The sequence below is a fragment of the Pelobates fuscus genome, chromosome 2 (assembly GCF_036172605.1).
Source record: "Pelobates fuscus isolate aPelFus1 chromosome 2, aPelFus1.pri, whole genome shotgun sequence".
NCBI lineage: Eukaryota > Metazoa > Chordata > Amphibia > Anura > Pelobatidae > Pelobates > Pelobates fuscus.
Window position 1 is genome coordinate 296,266,680 of NC_086318.1, and position 13,721 is coordinate 296,280,400.

At 37.6% G+C, this 13,721-nt stretch overlaps 1 protein-coding gene across 1 annotated transcript in view; it reads right to left on the reverse strand.

Moving 5' to 3' along the window:
- Window positions 1-1,668: 1,668 nt before the first annotated feature.
- SMPDL3A (sphingomyelin phosphodiesterase acid like 3A) overlaps window positions 1,669-13,721 on the reverse strand; it is a 64,373-nt gene continuing 52,320 nt past the window's right edge. The window contains exons 6-8 of the mRNA XM_063443459.1: window positions 12,344-12,527; window positions 9,542-9,666; window positions 1,669-3,151 (exon numbers count right to left, since the gene is read on the reverse strand). Of these exons, the coding sequence (XP_063299529.1) occupies window positions 2,816-3,151; window positions 9,542-9,666; window positions 12,344-12,527 (645 nt within the window). The 3' untranslated portion in view covers window positions 1,669-2,815. The remainder of the gene's footprint in view (window positions 3,152-9,541; window positions 9,667-12,343; window positions 12,528-13,721) is intronic.

Genomic DNA, 13,721 nt, shown 5'->3' on the forward strand with positions numbered 1-13,721 from the left:
ATGCCCACTTAATGGCAAGACATTCCTTCTCGACAATGGAGTAGTTCTTCTCATGTGGGTTTACCTTCCTGCTCCAATAAACATCTCTTCCTGGGGCATTTAATTGAGAAACCTCAGGCTGCTGTTTAGTAAAGCAGGCCTAATATATCTTTCCTCAACAACCATTCCACATTCTACTCACAATAGTTTAACCAATTTTAATTGTAAATAACCAGACGAAATAAAATAATGAATAAATCATATACTTAATCAAATCAAAATGCATTTCGACTAACAGGCTCTTTCAAGTGACAGATCACTTGAAAAAGCCTGTTAGGAGAAACACATTGTGATTTGCTGGCACTGTTGCACCATTTCTAATTTATCAAAGGTAGGTAGTATTTATCTAGGTAGAATGGGGAGTATACTACCCATGTTGTTTCCATTAGGCATACATCTGCTCCCATAAATGCAAATATATTCTTGTTTAAAAATAGTGATTAACACAAACAGAGAACACTATATTTATTATTATTCTGTTTTATATCGTACTCAATCCCAGCTACATCTGTGAGAAGGGATTATAGCTCTTCATGCCTTTAAGAGCTGAATTGGAAGCGCTTTGTTTGTGAGTGTATTTTTATTCTCTTTTATAAATATAATTTTGATGTTTTGCTGAATTCCAATATTGGATTCATTTATGTTTGTGTATTATATGTGAGGTGTTCAAGCCTTTTGGTGGTCATAAAACATATCCACATCTCTGAAAAGGCTCTACCTGATCATCCATCACATATCCTGTGACAAGGATTGTATTGTGAGACACTAATAGCTCCTTTTCTGTCAGTGCATTTTTATCTATTTCAATCATTACCCTTGACCCGTGCAGTGTCACACTATTTTGTGCTTCTTGTTGCTTATTTTAATTCTATATTATTGAATATATCCAAGTTGGTGAGAACACTAAAATACTATCAAGGTTTTGACTGTATACCAAGAACTACGGTACTTGGGACTTTCTATCTATACTATGTATAACATTATTTGTAGGTATATTATACATTAACTACGCTTTACTTTTTACCTGGAAATTCTGAATATTTGTGTTTTAATCTCGTGGAAATGTAGGATACAGTAATACACACCTAACACAATTATTTGTTTTTATACTGCAGTGAAGGTGCATGTAATTTAGTCTGCATACATATGAATTAATTTGCCTAAATTAAATGCTGATCTCGTTCAACTTGGCTTACAATTTATTTATGTAAATAAATTCAGACATCACCTAGAAAAGCAAGCAAATACTTTAAGGATTGTCTGGTATGACTTAATGCATTATTCCGAGGAGCTGCAAAACTGGAAATGGTTAAAACTGGTCTGACGATTAACAAATGCACACAAATGCAAACGTATAGTCATAAGTAGATTGGGAAATTCTTCATGCACATTCCATTCATAAACAGATTATCATAATTTTACTTTTTAGGGCTACTTTGCAAAATGTTACAAGATTATGACAATAACGTATGAATCCCAAACCTCTACAGCACATCCATCACTATATACAGATTCCTTTTTCTACCTATTCAAGAAATACAATTAAAAGAATATTGCTTGTCTGCATGGATTTCAGTATTGTCATCTTTTAATAGCCTGGTCTAGTGAGGTAATTATTGCAAGTCTAAATAGGCTTGCATATTATTTATTGCTCAATTAAATTCCAGAATGAATTCCATCCATTTATATATCTTATTGGATACCTCCCAATCCCAGAGTTCCGGAGAAGAATCACATCACTGGCTTTGCCTGAAATACTGATAGGACAGACTGGGGTGAATGCTGCCTGTGAATCATGTAAGGCCAGTCAACAAAGGCCTTTTGTTCCAGTGCTCTGTTTCAGTGCTCTATGCAGGTACCTGGTGCCCTGAACATAGCATTTTGTCTAATGATGCTTGTAGAAAACACACATTGGAAGGTTTAGTACTTATGGGGTGCTGGTGAGTTAATACAGGCAGCTCGAACACATCATGACACAGAGACATATCCCAAATGGGTATGCAGAAATGTAATGACTAATCAATTCAAGCACAATCAGACACAATTTTAACACAATTTTTTTTTTTTTTTTTTATTAAAAGGCTGTACTCCCCAGGACTCCTCTCAATCCTTACAAGACAATACCAAACATAAAGGAAATTACTAAAACATAAAAAAAAAAAAAAAAACTAACAGGGTATCGACCATGCAAAAAATGAGCCCTAGTGGCTGCATACAAAAGTGGAAATAAAATGGCATTTCACAGTCTATCCCCACAGGTAGAATATTTCATGTGTCTTCAAATCACAGCATGCCACAATAGTGAAATTCTGCTTGGCTTAAACAATTATTATAATTGCTCTTACAATTGCACATCAATACTAAAAGCACATTGCAAATCCCATAGGACAAATGCCATCTCACCTCACTTGGTCACACATCCAAATGACCTGTCCCAGTGGTCCACAGCTTGTAAGCAGACTGATATGCCTTTTAGTTCAACTTTCCTGTGGGTGCATTATATGCAGCCATTAGGGTTAATTTTTATGGTAAATGCCCTAGGATTTATTTAAAAAAAAAATATATATTTTCTTTTAAATCTTTAGTTTTCCAATTTTGATTAGAGAGAATGTAAACTTATTAATTTAAAATTTTCTTAAAGGTGTGTGTTTAATTTGTACCAGAGATAGATTAGATTGGTGGGGTGCATATATTCACCAGCACAAAACTCTGCCCACCCTTAATAGACACTCCGGCTCCACTGATTTTTGACATTGGAAATTAGATGTAGACTTTACTATTGCATGGTTATAATGGGGTCACTATTGTAGTTTGTATGCTTTAGTAAACATTTTATATAGGATTCTTGGTCCAGACATTGTATTGAGCATATCTGTACTACTTTACAGAATCCATCACAGCCCTTAATGGAATCAAAATGCACTACATAGTTTTTATAATAGTTTTGAAAGTCAATGCTATCTGGTTTTCTAAATCTCTGTATAAGTTCTTCCAAACTTTCAGGCTGAATATCCTTAATTTTGTATATTTCTGTCATGATGTATTCGAGCTTCCAAATAGCTTCTTTTTTCAAGTTTGCCTCAGTAAGATTTAAGTAATAATGCCAAAGATCCTGAAATACACAAAGCAGAATTCTGTTTTAAATTCAACACAAGTACAGACTAATCTCAGAATGCAACAACAGACTGTAAGTCGTTTATCTAAAATGTAATCCTTTAAAAATATCAGGCAGATTAAAAAAAAAATATATATATATATATATATATTTGTGTACGGGATTATGGAAGGGGCGCACATTAAAGTGGGTGTAGTTTTAATAAATAAGAGTCGGTTGAGGTGTGCCGAAACCGACGCGAGGTTAGGCCTGTAAAAAGAGGGCCCACCCAGATATAATGATATTTTAAGAGGGTGTGGTGGGAGGGAATTTCCGAAATCGTCGAAGACAGGTAAGTAAGGGGTTTGCTGGGTTTAAATAGGCTCAAAATCCCTCCCACAACTTCAGGCATACGCCTTCTATTTGTGTACGGGATTATGGAAGGGGCGCACATTAAAGTGGGTGTAGTTTTAATAAATAAGAGTCGGTTGAGGTGTGCCGAAACCGACGCGAGGTTAGGCCTGTAAAAAGAGGGCCAAAAAGTATGTAACATTTATTTATTAATCATAACATGATTTAGACATATTATAGAAAGCGAGCCTGATTTCTTTCTCTGGATTTGGAATGTACCGGTAGCATGCTGAGGATCTCCAGCGTCCCATCTTCTCCACAACATAAGTTGGAACTTGACAACTTGAGGCTGCAGTGGCGGCCCCAATACGGAATGAATGTCCCGAGAAGGAATTTGGATTGAGGCCAAGACTAATTAACAAGGAGCGAATGTATAGCATGAACTGTTTGAGAGATGGGCAAAAATTGTACAAGCAACCATTTATAATTGGAACGCACTTATTATATTGAACCATATACAATACTTACACATCGTAAGCTGTAGAGTACGTTTGCTTAGTATTAGTAGACAAATCTTACCTGCGTAGACTCTAACTTCAGGCATGAATTAGACCTTTTTGACCTGCAGAGGAATTCTGGACTGCGTGTTCTTTTAGCTTAACCGTTACGTATAAGCAAGGTCCGACTTCAGGACTTCGGAAGTGGTTAAGGTGGGGGATACTGCAGGGGACTTGAGACGACAGGGTTAGTGTTTATAAAAGATAGTACGTTACCTGGAGCTATTTCTTGTAGCATTCTGTGAGGAGGGAGGAAACGTAATATGTTTTAATTATGCAAAACTCAGATGCCCATTGAATCTCTCGTGTAGTAGAGCTGCTAGCCAATGGGTACTAACGGGCGAAGATAAGGACAATCCCATAAGAGTTGAGGCCGTGCCATTAGCCCTGTGCTTGAGAGAGGCCCTACCTATGAATAGGGCCATGTGGACTTGTACTAACTACGCGCAGCAGGGTGTTAGCTTCTTGCGGATGAGCGTTAACCTGACCTTACACGTGTGATTAACTGCATTGAAGCACAGCGAAAAGGACTGTAACAGGCGCCTGATGAAACTAACTGTTGTGATGCGAACCGAAAAATAGAATGCAAAGCCGTGATTTACCGTAGGGAAATGCGTGCACAAGAGAGGAACCTGAAAAGGAGCTTTGAATGTAGTTTAAATTTAAAGATGATATGTGTTCGTATAGTAAGTACCCTATAATAGTTACTCGGTAGGCTTGGGATCGTAAATGTTTGTATTATACGATGCTTATGGTGTTACTTCTTAAACCGAAACATATAGCATGACCGAAAGTAACTCCTGATGGACTTCTTGAACTTAAATAAGTGAAACGTGTGCAACGTTAAATGCGTGATGAATGAATTGAAAGCGCATGGAGGACCCTGTGAATGTCAAGCGTGCAGACAAGTCCCTATTAGTTGTTTAAGGATTTGAATGGTATTCGTTTGGTCGTAATGGAGGCAGAGTGATGCCTCGATGTTTGGTAGGAAACAAGTGGGAATTATGTTTACCCGGTCTTATTAGATTGCTAATGCTTATCCTGCATAGCTTGTATAACTGACGTCGATGCGATAATTGAGTGATAGTATGAGACAACATATGCTAATTTAGAACTCAATGTACTAAATGCCCCCAATGGGCTGCAATGTCATAAATAGTATATCTGTAATGCATGAATCTGGAAGCAGTCACTGTATGTGCGTAAGAGTCTTGAGGACCTGACGATGGTCCACTACAAGGCCTAACCTGTACAACGTGTAACGTAAAAGGCAACGTGAGACCCAACATGCGTAAATAACTGAATATATGTAAGAAAAAATGTCTGAAACAAATTGTTGGAGGAACCGCAGGTCTTGGTTTCTACTAGCTTGACCTGGGCACGTAGTGTATGTAGTATGATAGGATCACCAGCGAGTGACAAGTTGGGGTAATATATATTTGGGTATCCATATACTGCTATATGTAAGTATCTAGCAGACCCGTAGCCCGTAAGTGATAACGTATTGAAAGCATAGGATCAGCCTAGTATGATAGCTCTGACATACTGTTTGCATTACTGTAAGAGTATTTAACTCACAATCGAAACTAAAGCAGGAAATAAATCGCTAGGATACCTGATTTGGTTATTGGGACTAAAACATAGTGATTATGCAAGACGGGTCTGTAGTGTGCCGTCCCCCCCAGCTTACTAGGAGTGCGAGTGTGTGTGTGAGAGCTGGCTGACTAGCTAGTGCCGCAATGCGGCGAAACGATTACTCTAGGTTGGTGACAGGTGAGGCCCTGCTATTTGCCAAGCGGCTTGAGAGGCTCTATCTATGCGTTGGCGCGAGGGGGTAGCGTGGCCACTGAACGTTGTGGCGGGGTGTCGGCCTCTCGGTGAAAGTTAAACATAAGATAGAATGGGAGTGACAGATGAGGCCCTCTCTATGTCACAATGCGAGGCGACTAGCTATGATTTGGCCCGAGGGGCGTAGTACCTCCAAGTATGAGGATGGGTGTTGGCCTCGCGGGACCACTAACCTATGGCAAAGAAGCCAGGGGGAATAATAACTAGTGGACACCTAGGCACCTGACAGCCAGCCGTTGCTAACTAAGAGGGAAGGTCAGTTAGTGAGAGAGGACATACCACGGAACAAAACGTGGGTGGTAATGAGTTATGATCGTACGGCTTGACTGAAACTGGAGTGCCCTGTGAGCATGTCGGGGTCCAGATGGTCGGGACGTATAAACTAGAATGCGTGTATGATTGCATGTATGGCCCTCGGGACTCGTGGCCTTGTTTTGTAATGTAATACGAGTTTATTTATATATACATATATATATATATATTTTTTTTTTTTTTTTTTTTTTTATGCGGATCTTGGTCATAGTACTGTTAAAAACGCGTACTAGCCTTTGCCGAGGCTTGTTCACCAGAACTGCAGTGTGAACTTAAATGCACTTGTCTAGTAACATATGTACTTGTCTGCGTAGGTGTACAAGGCAAGGTAATCAGGCAATGATAGGACTTAATGCAACGCTGAATATGTCAGGAAGTTTAAATAGGTTTAGTAATGTAAAGCGCGGCATAATTGTCAAGTATGCATAGCTGCGTTTCCTCAAGCGTGTGCTGATGAATGTAAGATGTGCATAACAGTCAGAGCGTCTGCGTTTATACTGAGGATGACCAATAATAATGATGACCTAGTGTGCCCTTACCCATTTATTTTTAAGACATCTAACTTTCATACTTACTTAGATTTACTTTCCCAAACGTATTCGGACCTCGAGAGCATGGTGACCAATTCCCTATCTAAAATGTATATATACTCATGAAACCAACAAAAGGACATCAAAACATAACCACAAAAAACACATTTTAGTAAAACATCTTGAAAGTAAGTGTGTTTAAAAAATAGACATAATAGGTTATCTAACTATATTGAGTATAAGCATGACATTCAGTATAACGAGATATACAAATGTGGTTCCTAAATGAAAGGAGAGAAATCTTTTTTTTTTTTTTTTTTTTTTTTTTTTTGGTGCGAACCGTAAAGACCTAATGTTTCTGTGACACAGCTTAGGGAGAGGAAAACGCACAACAAACATACAAAATGCCGTACTTCGGATGAAGTGAAACATTGTTTAAATAGGTTATAACGAGAGAGAGAGAGAGAGAGAGAGAGAGAGAGAGAGAGAGAGAGAGAGAGAGAGAGAGAGAGAGAGAGAGAGAGAGAGAGAGAGAGAGAGAGAGAGAGAAACGGATGCACGTATCGAGTGAAACCCCTGGCCATGTAGCCAGTTGGTAAAGGATTAGTATTTGAACAAACAAATAAAAACACTAGCCATTTATTTCTTTAGGTCTGAAAACTTAAACAAGCATTCAAATGAAATGACTGACTAACATTAAACTAGTTATGTAGCTTTAAGAGATATAACGAACAGTGTAATTGACTAATTTCCCCTGTCAACTTGAAAGAGGAAAAGAAAAAGGGGAGAAAAAAAAAATTGTAAAAGTTAGTTTTACAAGTAATGCTCTAAATGTAATGTAAAATATGAATGCAATAACGGAAACAAATACGTGAGTCACACTTATGACCAGCAACAACGATATGTGAAAAGCGGAACATAGCCGAACTGCTAGCGGTATATATGCATGATTAATTGCCAATACGAATGTTTAATCGTTTAGAAGAGGAGAAGGGAGAAAGAAAAGATTTTATAATGCTTGTCTTTAGAAACCTAATGACCCATGCGAATGGAGCTGGTATAGTTTTCCACGGGATGTTGAAAAGTGCACCTGTGGATAACACTAAAATAATGCCAGTGAAAAGAATTGTAAGGAGGTTCCTCGTGTACTCCCGGTCAGTAATAATAAGTGTTCTAGCCGAATGAAGCTTTGAATTGTGGACTTACAGTTTTGGTTGGAAACTGCCGACTGGGACCCGCTCGTGTGTAATACTCACGAAACTTCGCGTGGACGTTTGCTGACCGTCGTTTTAGGCGCGTCGCGGCAAATTGACGTCAGAGTCTGCGTGTACCGGAAGCGAAAGGGGAATTTCCGAAATCGTCGAAGACAGGTAAGTAAGGGGTTTGCTGGGTTTAAATAGGCTCAAAATCCCTCCCACAACTTCAGGCATACGCCTTCTATATATATATATATATATATAGTGTCCTTACAGCATTGTGTTTAACATTTCATTATTTCAACTCAAAGAGCTTGTTTGTAATTCTGTAAAGTTGTGCAACTGGAAAACCAGTTTCTCAGGTTTTCACATCATCTGATCGAGATGACAAAGTGGTAACATGACTCAGATCGGCGTGATTGACAGATTCAGAACCCAGGGTTGTCAGCCAACTCCTCCAATATAAAATTCGTAAAATTACTTGATGTTAAAATAAATAATGTAATTGTACATGTATATTTATGCAATATTTTTTACATGATTTTATTAATTATACACTGAGGGACCTGTTTGACAACCCAGGCAGAACGTCTAGAGAATTTCATTAGCAAGAACGATGTTTGACCCTGTAACTTTCCAAAACCCCATAAAACCTTGGGGTTTCTGTTGTACTTGTTAGACACTGATGAACACAAATGTGTTTATTTTAATGCATTAAAAGCCATCAGCATTATGAGATGCACAGTTAAAATGCCATTCAGAACTTATATAGATATATATTTTTTTAATTTCTCACATTTTTATTTGTAGATTGTATTCCTATTAAATTGGGTTTCATATCTGGGTTTCATATCTCTTTCATATTTCAAAACATTGGGTTTTGATATGAAATACAAGCCCCATTTCTCCTGAACAAAATCATATATAATAAGTCGGGGTGCACTTAATATAAAATAGAATTATGGTTGAACAGACATACAGCTAAAAGGTTTTGTTTTGACACAGAACTTAGGGGTTAAGAGACATTTGTCTCCTCCCTCCTGGTTTGTGGGACCTTTCAGATAATGGAGGATAGATATCACAACACATATCCCATCATCCTAATGAGTCCTCCTTGAGTGGGGTGTAACAGACACTCAATTGCTCAGTTCTCATCCTCCCTCGCAGAGTAAGTGTAGTCATCTTCTGTAATTTCCCTGGCATCTCTAAGTCTCACAGCACTGTCAAGCATTGATGAAATCAAATGGTTGTCCAGTAGAGATTGTGCCTATATAGAGATTGTCCCTATGTAGCTGCTAGTGGGGGAGCGTTGGACTGTAATAAGGACACTCACAACACACCACTCTACAACCCTTGCAGTAGTGGTTCAGTCCTATACATTTCTAAGAGCAACCTACACCCAATGAGAAAATAGTCTTGTTAAAAAGCTTGATATGTAAAATTACATTCTCATCGGATACACCAACTACTTTTAAATATTTAGGACCCAAACACAAGTGAATACATGTTAATATTTATAGGTGTTTAGGTTTTACTAGAAGATACACATATGGTTTGGATTAGCAGAGATCAGTAAACATCTAAACAAATCACTGCTTAATAATCTGTACTTACCAACAAATTATAACAACCGGTGTCGTAATGATACAACCTGAATCCTGGGTTATTACCATCACTTTCTGATAAAGATCTTAATGGTGTCACAGCTGGAGCCACAAACACTGATCCAACTGGCTTTTCTGCAAGACAATGGATAATTAATGAATACATGTGCTGTATAGAACTTTTTCCCCCAAATAAATTTACATTTTGAGAACTACAATGAATATAGTACATTTTTTCCAATATTCCATGCACTCTCCATCTTTCCTCATTTCTGACTTCCATCCACTCGTATTTCCCATTCTTTTTCCCCACTACCAATTCTTCTATCATCCATCTTTTGGAGCCATTAAGGGTTTCCCCTTTTCTTCCATTACTTTCTCCTTATCCCTCATTGTTCTCCCTCCACCCTCATCGCATTTTTCTCTTAGGGTCTCCCATTTTTCCATCAGCTGATCTCCTGACTGCTGCTGTTCACTCATATTGATAATAACTGTGGTGATATTGAGTGAAAGTCAGTTTGATTAGGTCATTCACACCATCAGAATGAAAGTTTCACATTAAAAAGGAAGAAATGTGAGCGAAGAATACAGTCCAAGTGCTGAGCAGTACAAATACAGCAGCAGGAGATCGGTCACTATCCATATGACACCTCACTTTGACCTTTATTTAATAGGCTTTCCAAATGATTCAATAATGTTTGGACCGCCAGGGCTTGCCTTGTAATCTCAACCCTCCAAAGTCAAAGGTAAAAAGGGAGGGGGATATAAGTTTTTATTTTTTTTAATTTAAATACATCATTTTGCCACCTGTCCCCCCCACACACAGTTAGGACAACATAAGAAAGTCATAGAAATTTAGTTATGGTGCAAGGAGGCCCGTGGTGCTTCCTTCACTTTAGGGGTTAAGCTGTTCACAAATGGTTTAACCCAAAAGTTGGCTCCAGAACAATTCCTTTATTGTCCCTGTCCACATTTGCTTTCAGAAAATCAGCTAGAGGAAGCCATGGACTGCTGCCAGGCAGGGGCACTGCTGATTGGCTTAGAGCAGTCAACTGATGACATTCAGTAGGTCCCCATTATTAAAAAATGGTTTGAGAAAGGTACGTACAGTTTGGCACTTCTAACTTTCTTGCTACAGTTTGTACCAGCAAGGTTGTGTCCCTGTATAGAAAGGAGGGTCAAGGAAGACATGGTATGAAACGTTTGGTGTCGAGGAAGTAGTCGCCTGCACAAGCACAACTTCCCCAGAAACCCTTTCCTTCACATCTATAACAGTCATTAAAAAGTGACAAACCTAGTGACATAGTAGGCTGAACAAAGAAACCTGGCCCAAAGAACTACACATCATTACCCCTGCTCTTGCACAGGGCTGTCTTGAATTTTATTGAGGCACCAGAAAAGTAATTGGTTCGAGATCTTGCCTTGCATTAGACACTGCTTCATTACTTCTCAGACCAGATTAGCACTCCAAAACTACGACCTTTAATAAATAATTGGTCACCATTTCTATTGACTGCAAAGTGGAAACCAGATTCACTAATGTCACAGCTGGAACGGAAGTTTATTTATAATCTATTCAAAATGCTTTAAAAAGAAGTTTAGGTTGGAGGAGGGCTTTTTCAGAACTGTTAAAGGAAAGAAGTTAATGCAGCTAAAAGAATACACGTTTGTGATCCCATAAACATAGAATCTTTATTAAAATGAATATAGACACTGGAATTTCAGAAGATATATAAAGTAAGGGCTACTATGGGTCTAATATGGGACCGGAGAAGGTTAAGATATATATGTCTCAAAGCATGTTGACACCTGGCTATCACATCTGTATGATCTTGAAAATCCCATTCCAAAATTATAGATATTAATATAGAGTTGTGCCCCATCCCTTAGCGGCTATAACAGTTTGTGTTTTGTTAGTTTTTTGGGGGGGAAGCCATATGAATTAGCAAACTTATGTATGCATGACATCACAGGACAACATAAAAGAAAAAAAATGATAACATTCCCTAATAAAGTACTTACGATATGTGTATGTGTGTGTGGCACTGTGTTTGTGTATGTTTCATTGTCTAAGTGTGTGTATATAACAGTGTGTGCACAGTGTTGTCTGAGTGTGTGTGTGTGTATCACATTATGTGTCATTGTGTGCATATACCAATGTGTGTACCTGCCATGTGTACTAAAGGTTGATATTAGCTCAGTTTCTCTTACCACTCTATCAAAGTGCTGTCCGAAAAATACTGGTCTTTGCATTGGAGGTATTTTTGCAATACAAACACCGGTCAAACAGCGTCTGTGCCAGTAAAATACTGGCTAAATGGCAACCCTACCCTCAGTGCACCAAGCTTGCAAGGCACCTAGGTCTGATTGTGGAGCATATATGAAGCCCAGTGCTCAGTTTATTGAACACACTCACCTGCAAATTAGGGTACCGGAACAGAGAAAAAGCTGTGGCAATGCATTTAGACAAAAACTAAATTAGCTTTTGCTAACAGAATGAAAAAAAAAATAGACTTACATTTTTGTAGCACATACACTATTCATATTTGCCTACAGTATTATGAAATTGAACATTAAATTACTGTTTAATCCGATTTTAAATTCATAGTTATGATTGTGCCTGTCAGTTATTAGAGTGTCCCATTAAGAAAAACACTAGAATATATCCTTTTTGGGTTGTAGTTTATTTTTGGTGGTGTGGGGTTTATCCAAAGAACTTATCAAAATCTAAAGCTTATATCTCCTACATCCTTATGAGAATTATATTAAAACTTGGAAAATTGTAATACACCATACATGTATATTGTCCTACCATTGTTTTCATCTAGGAGGACCATGATGCTGTCTCTGTGAGTATGTCCATAAAACTGCCCGGAAATAACATCACTGTAATTTCGGAAGATTTTCACCAGTCTCTCGTTAAAATTTACTCTCATTGCAGTTGTGAAAGCTGCAAATGGCAAGAATCCAACTGGCACGTGAGCAATAACGTATACCTACACAAAAAAGGAAATCATATTCAGTTGTAAAAGTCATGTTTCCATCAACAACTACTGATGATAAAGCAGGTATACTAAGCATATTTGTAAGAAAAGTAGAGTAAGTGCAACTGTTATACTGCTGCCAAAGGGAGGGATTCTGGACGAAGCTGCTGTATGGTATTTTGTGCAATAAATCAGAAAAAGTGGATCGACTGCCTGTCAAAGTGAATGTCATTTGGAGCTCTTACAGTTAGAGCAGGCTCATCTGCTCTACTTTTGTGAATGTATACTGTATCCATTATATTCTGGGTTTATGGTTATACATATTGACACTATTTGTATCCTGTTTCATTTTTTATATATGTTGTGATATATGAAGATGATCAGCATATGAAATTTAGAGTGAGTGTTTTATGTATTTTAACCACATTTTGCACAATATATAACGGGCATAGGCAACCTTCAGCACTTCAGATGTTTTGGACTACACCTCTCACGATGCTTTGTCAGCATTATGGGTGTAAGAGCATTATGAGGGGTGTAGTCCACAACATCTGGAGTGCCAAAGGTTGCCTATGGAGGTTTATGTATTTTAATGAAAATTGCACTTCTGCACATTATAACACTTGCTGCACTTTAAAATAGGTTTTGTCTTAACCCTTTAAGGAAACATGACATGTGTGACATGTCATGACTCTCTTTTATTCCAGAAGTTTGGTCCTTAAGGTGTTAAAGACACAGATAGATTTCTTGTATTTATTAAGTACAACTGTAATAAAACAATGGTTTTAATAATTTTAATATGTTTTTAAAACCAATACAATTAAAAAAAACAATATAAGTAGTACATTAATTAACTTTTAAATTAACTGTTTTTGCATTACTTATTAGTAAATTCTTCTTAGCTCTTTGGTTTTGTCTCACATTTCTAAATAGAAGTCTTTCAAAGTATACGGAACAAAACAAAACAAAAAAAGTTAATGCACTAAAGTAATGCACTAAAGTTACAATTACTGGAAATTTAAACCAATGTAGCGAAACGGACAACAGAACGAACTTGGGGACTTTTAACCTAAATTCAAAAAATCCTTTGGAATTCCCAGCACTTCTCAATTTAGTAAATAGCCCTGCAAATAATGTAATTTGCCATAAATGTAATCTATCCAATATTAGAAGCAATAAAGGTAAAGATCTAAAATGAATTCTGGT